The 6,227-nt window shown below is 39.6% G+C and overlaps 1 protein-coding gene across 1 annotated transcript; it reads left to right on the top strand.

Moving 5' to 3' along the window:
- Window positions 1–312: 312 nt before the first annotated feature.
- Window positions 313–3,037, top strand: LOC311062757 (uncharacterized protein). Its single transcript, XM_084081977.1, has 6 exons — window positions 313–362; window positions 508–604; window positions 741–869; window positions 1,165–1,260; window positions 1,487–1,687; window positions 2,851–3,037. The coding sequence occupies exons 2-6, from the start codon at window positions 526–528 to the stop codon at window positions 2,958–2,960; spliced, it is 615 nt and encodes a 204-aa protein (XP_083938103.1). The 5' UTR covers window positions 313–362; window positions 508–525; the 3' UTR covers window positions 2,961–3,037.
- The last annotated feature ends 3,190 nt before the right edge of the window (window positions 3,038–6,227 follow it).

Raw genomic sequence — 6,227 nt, 5'->3', positions numbered from 1 at the left:
TTCATAATTCGACAAGGGTTGAAATTATAAAAAAATGCAAAAAAAAAAAAAAAAAATTTTTTTTTGAAAAATTTTTTTTTTTTTTCCCTTTTTTCCAAAGACGTATATATACGTCATTGGCACGCAACAGCTGATTTCTAAATGACGTATATATACGTCTTAGGCAGGCAATGTGTTAAGGGGTTTTCTATCTAAAATCCACAATGCATTGCATAAAGGCATAGCTATTTTTTAAAGATCTTTGACAGACTACAAACTAAGGTTACTTTTCTATGTCTCTGCAACCTTGTGATACCTTTTACCCCGATCTACAGCCATACCCTCCAGCCTATTCTACACAGGCCTGCTGACCTGTTGATGAGGTATGTTTTCTTTAGATTTAACCCATTTAGACCTACAAGCTCGTAGCACAGCACTCGGTGCTGCGCTATGAGCTTGTATAGTAGCCTATAGTTTTGATGATTTTTGACCTAGTACAATTAAGGGCCTTTTCTCTTTTCTGCACAGCCGTATGCAGCTACATATATGGACTTGGATCAGTGGAACCAAGAAACACCCAGTGTACTGCAACCTCCATCTCCGTCCAGTGATGCTCCAGTAGAAGGTGTGGTTCCTCAGCTAAGTGTCAGCAGACTTGCACTGTTGTCCTTCAAATTCAGGATTCATAGATGAGTTTTGCATTCTACTTTTAAAAAAAAAACTTTTCTTTACAGTTTTTGACGTGCTTTCAATCTTTCTAGGTCAACCAAATCCATCTGACCAGAGCATACCAGAGGGTCAAGGGTGGCAGCCTTGCGACTCTTGTCGGTCTGAGGTGGAGAAGCACCAGCTCCAGTTGAGGAGGATAACCACTGTGCTCTCCAGTATCAGTAAGTTTTATTGCCTGTAATGTTGCAGTTTTCAGTTGTCTGCTAATTTCTTTGTCTCACTTGAAACTTTACTTTATCCTGTACCTCTTTTGTGAGTTCTCTGACATGACTGGAAAACTTTGGTATCCCAAAATAAAACTGTTTTCTGTTTACTGGGAAATCGACCCCTGCTACTGAACAAATACTCATCAATGACTGCTATCAGAATATACTGTAGAGCTATATAGAACAGTACTCAATCTTAATGTTTTACAAATACACTCAGTAGACTCAGATTTTTTTGTCTTTGTTCTAGGCTCTGAGCAACTAGATGCACTGAAGGGCTTTATCACCCTGGTCGGTGACCTAGAGTCTGGAGTGTCCAGTCTCGGGCAGCAGGAGCTATATCCAGGTATGGATGTATACGTTTGCCATACATTTCACACTGAACCTGACGTTCTTGGTAGCGAGTGATCCGTGTTGTGAGCTGCAACTAGATAGTGAAGTTTTCAGAAGGTCACAGTTGTCTGTTTTCATGGTGCACTGAGCGCAGAAAGGGGTCAATGTAGCTGAGCCTTACAAGTGCAAAACTGATGTCTTAAAATGCAGTTTGTTAATTGCTCGCTCTCTATTCACAGGCTGTGGACAGTTGATTTCCTCTGTGCAGCTGGCAGCCATACACCAGCGTGCCAGGAAGGACTGCAAGAGGCTATTCCACGCGTTGTTCGAGGTGTTCTTCACCCATGAGGAGTGCCGCAATGCCGTCGTATACGGAAAGCATGGTGTCATCCCAGAGGGGAAGAACAAACTAGATGAGGCGAAGGGGGATGCACTGTTCAGTAAGTATTTGTCACACCACTAGTTCCTCAGAGTAGTGTTATAGATGGCCAGTCAGTGGAGTTGGTAACCACTTATAGATATCTTGGGACCATAATCGACAATCGTCTGAAATTCGATTCCAATACTGAAATTGTTTGCAAGAAAGGCCAGCAGTGCCTTTTCTGTTTAAGGAAGTTAGCCAGGTTTCAGGTAAACAAATCAATGATATAGAGCCTTCATTGAATCTTTCATCTACTTTGCTGCCATTTGCTGGTATGGTAATCTAGGTATTAGACAGAAAAATGCCCTTAAAGGAGAATTCCATACTAAAAGGCTTTCTTACCTTTCTTTGTAGTTTTTAAGTACACACCAAAGAGGTCCAGGTGTTATTTTGTGCAAAAGCTCCTTATTGGCTATTTCCCCTACCATGAGCCCTACATGAATTGCATTGAATGGGGCTATGGGGTGTTGTGCTAATTCGCTTATTTATTTTGCTCAAAAGTATTATTATTTTTGTATATATTCTCTTTTCATAATGTAAATAATATCCCAAGCGGCACACTTTACTACTTATTTCGATGGAAATAAGCGAATTAGCACAACACCCCATAGCCCCATTCAATTCCCATTCCATTCAATGCAATTCATTGAGGGCCTATGGTAGGGGAAATAGGCAATAAGGAGTTTTTGCACAAAAACACCTGGACCTCTTTGGTGGGGACGTAACAACTACATAGAAAGGTAAGAAAGCATTCTAGCATGGAATTCTCTTTTAAGGGGGCTAGAAAGATTGTGGGGGGTATCTTGTGACAATGTATACACATGTCTGTGTTACTGTATTGTGTTTTTAGGGCTGTTATTATCTGCTGTAAAAGGCCCAGCTTAGGACATATAAATACACTTGATCCTTGACAAATCTTGGTTTTGTCAATTATATTCTCAATTTATGATGTCACCAATACATTATCATTGGGCAATTTGGCTGCCTTTGTGCAGTAAAGAAATGCAGGTTCCAACATGTTGCGCTGGTGGGACGTACAGTACACTCTGAACCAGGTTGGCCTCATCTGTGGCTATGCTGTGCTCAGTCTGTAGAGAGTCATATAGTCTTTAAAATGTATATATTTAACCGGGGGAAACCCATGTTGACTGACTTGTGTCATGTCATCTTCTCTGTCTGCAGACTACGTCTTGCGGTGTTCCTCTCTGGCATCATGGACAAATGTTTTCACTGCAGAGGGCTTGAAGAAAGCCATGACCAATAAGTGCCGAAGCCGTGCTGCAAAGGACTAGGTACTCCCCAGTGTTTTTGGCAGCAGATTTTTGTCCACTAGTCCCTTCCTAACATTTTAGTCTAGTTATTTGTTGACGAAATTGTCAGTACATTTAGTCGTCATAGCTTTTATTTAGTTTGTCAGTGGAAAAGGGTAGAACATTTTTTGTCTTAGTTTTAGTCGACGATCAACACTATGTTAAAAAAAAAGCACTGTTTTGGTTGTGGCCATTTGTTTATTACACATGCAAAATGTTAAACATGATGCACTTTGCACTTAAAGGACCACTTTTCAACCGGCTTTCATAAAATTGGTCCTCACTAATGTTCATGATAAAATACTACCCTTTTTTTCCTACTCGGTCTGTCTCATAGGAGGGTTGTGGGCAGTTCAGAAACCTGTCCACCAGTGACATCATCAATGTTGAATTCAAGCTAATAGAAACTGTAACTTACTATTCATAATAATATTTGTGAAAAGTTGCAATGCGATAATGGAAGCCATCGTTCTCACGATAATACAAATCTAAATGTGTTTTAAAAATATCTTGTTTAATAAAAAAAAAACGGCCAAACGATGATGTCACTGGTGGATGGGTTTCTGAACTACCCACAGCCCTCCTATGAGACACAGACAGAGTAGAAAAAAATTGTAGTATTTTATCATGAACATTAGTGAGTACTAATTGTATGAAAAGTGGTGAAGTGGTCCTTTCAACTTTTATGTAAATTTTGATGCCAATACATTTTTGTTTTTTTATATACTGTTAAAGCTGCCTGCTATGTTTGTTCATTAATAAAACATCAATGATGAGTAACTAACTTCTGTCTGTCTATTCTCTTGGGTCTGGGTCTTGTACAGGTAATTACAAACTGGAGTAATTTAATTTAACCTGGTGGTCAAACTGGATGTCCATGTACTTCCCAAAGCGACTTGAGTTGTCATTCTTCAGGGTTTTGGCATTTCCAAAAGCCTGGCAGGGGAAAAGGAGTGTTAACCATGTCCCGGAGCTTAATTTAATTTAATTTTATATATATTTTTTTTTATCCAGCTGTTTGCCACTTTAAAAGCCATAATGTTTCATGTTTGCATATTATAACTTGTTTAAATAAAGTGTTAAAGTTCTACATTTGGGTTTCTATTGGATTTGATTAATGTGTACATGTAAAACAAACTTATCACCTATTTCACCTATTTTATAGGTGATATAGGTATCATATAATTATGTTTCATTGCATATATGTAGATATAGGTACATACAGGTCATATATGTACCTATATGTTACATACAGGTCATATGTACCTATATGTTACATACATAAAATTGGCACCTTTCCTATATATATATGTACATATATGCACATATGTACACATATATGTACATATATGCACATATATGTACATATATGCACACATATATGTACATATATGTACATATACATATAGGAAAGGTGCCAATTTTATGTATGCGGTCATATATTACAAACATATATGACGCATATAGGTTCTTTCCATGTGGGTAAGGTTAGGTTTAGGCATAGTTTTACTGAGGTTACGTTTAGGAATAAGGTTAGGTTTAGACATAGTTTTACTGAGGTTACGTTTAGGAATAAGGTTAGGTTTAGGCATAGTTTTACTGAGGTTACGTTTAGGAATAAGGTTAGGTTTAGACATAGTTTTACTGAGGTTACGTTTAGGAATAAGGTTAGCTTTAGGCATAGTTTTACCAAGGTTACGTTTAGGAATACCTGGTGGCAAACCGTTCCGAGGTCCGGGGCGAGCGTGTTTTGGGGCGAGCGTTGTTGTATTCATTAATCTCACCCAGCTTCAGCATGGAGAGGGTTCTGTTACCACCAGTGAGCTGGTACTCTCTGCATGGAGGCCAAGATAAATGATGGCTGTGCTACAAGGTCAGATATCTAGTGTCCTCCACCACAAACACACACACACACACACACACACACACACACACACACACACACACACACACACACACACACACACACACACACACACACACACACACACACACACACACACACACACACACACACACACACACACACACACACACACACGTTTGTTTGTATTACTATACTTATGAGGACATCAACATTTTAAGATGGCAATTTTATGCATGCCATTTTGAACCCTACAGTATAAAGCCAAAAATAGCAGATCTACAAGCTATACGAGCTTGTAGATCGGCTATTTTCGGTGCACAACACTAGCACGCAATTAAGTATAAATCAAGCATAAATCAACTAATCCCAACCCCTAAACCTAACCTCTAAATGGTCTAATCCTAACCTTAATCATTTCCTAATTGTAAATCTAAGGTCCTTACACATTGGAGGCAATTTGTTCACGTGAATAATTTGCTTTTTCAGATCGTTTACTCGTGTCGCCCCAGTATGTAATGACTCTAAAACTCTAAAAAAGTATACATTTTAAACCATTAAAACCGGGAAAGCATATAAGCTATAATAAAGCATATAATATAGCTTGTTCATCAAAAAAAAAAATCAAGTGTGAGACGGCATCTGTAGAACCCTTGAATTCATAGCCATTTTTTAGTTTTTTGGTGCATTCCTGAGCCAATAATTTGATGACGGACGGAGTCGACTCAATGGAGACTCTGCATGCAGTCTCTCCGCCGGTCATGAAATTATTGGCTTAGGAATGCTACAAAAAAAAAAATCTCCTTGAATTCAACGCCTCATGGGGTGTGTAATTGTTAGAAAATAAGTCATTTTTGCGGTGAATTACTCCTTTAATGGGTTAAACATCAAAACAGCCATTTTTCTCAAATTCTACTGCACTTGTGTGGACATTTGGTTCTCACAAGTATGCTAATACGAGTGCATGCACACGCACACGCACACGCACACACACACACACAAAGAGAAATATGCATGTGTGGTGTTACAGTACAAAGCTTTGCTTCATATGAGCTGCCCAGTGATGCGGGGAGAGTGGAAACTCATACAACGCTGACTGCGGATCACAGTTGATGCAATGTCCGTGTGCACAGACTGCAGACCCAGAGCATGAGGGCTTTGAACGCAACGCAAAGGCAAGGACCATGTCCACTCTGTCGGACAGGAGACCTCGCATGTCCAATGCAAAGGCAAGGACCGTGTCCACTCTGTCGGACAGGAGACCTCACATGTCCAATGCAAAGGCAAGGACCATGTCCACTCTGTCGGACAGGAGACCTCGCATGTCCAATGCAAAGGCAAGGACCATGTCCACTCTGTCGGACAGGAGACCTCACATGTCCAAT

Source organism: Gymnoscopelus microlampas (genome assembly GCF_963454915.1).
Source record: "Gymnoscopelus microlampas genome assembly, chromosome: 16".
Lineage (NCBI taxonomy): Eukaryota > Metazoa > Chordata > Actinopteri > Myctophiformes > Myctophidae > Gymnoscopelus > Gymnoscopelus microlampas.
The sequence above is the reverse complement of the archived record's forward strand: the minus strand, read 5'-3'. Positions and strand labels throughout refer to the sequence as shown.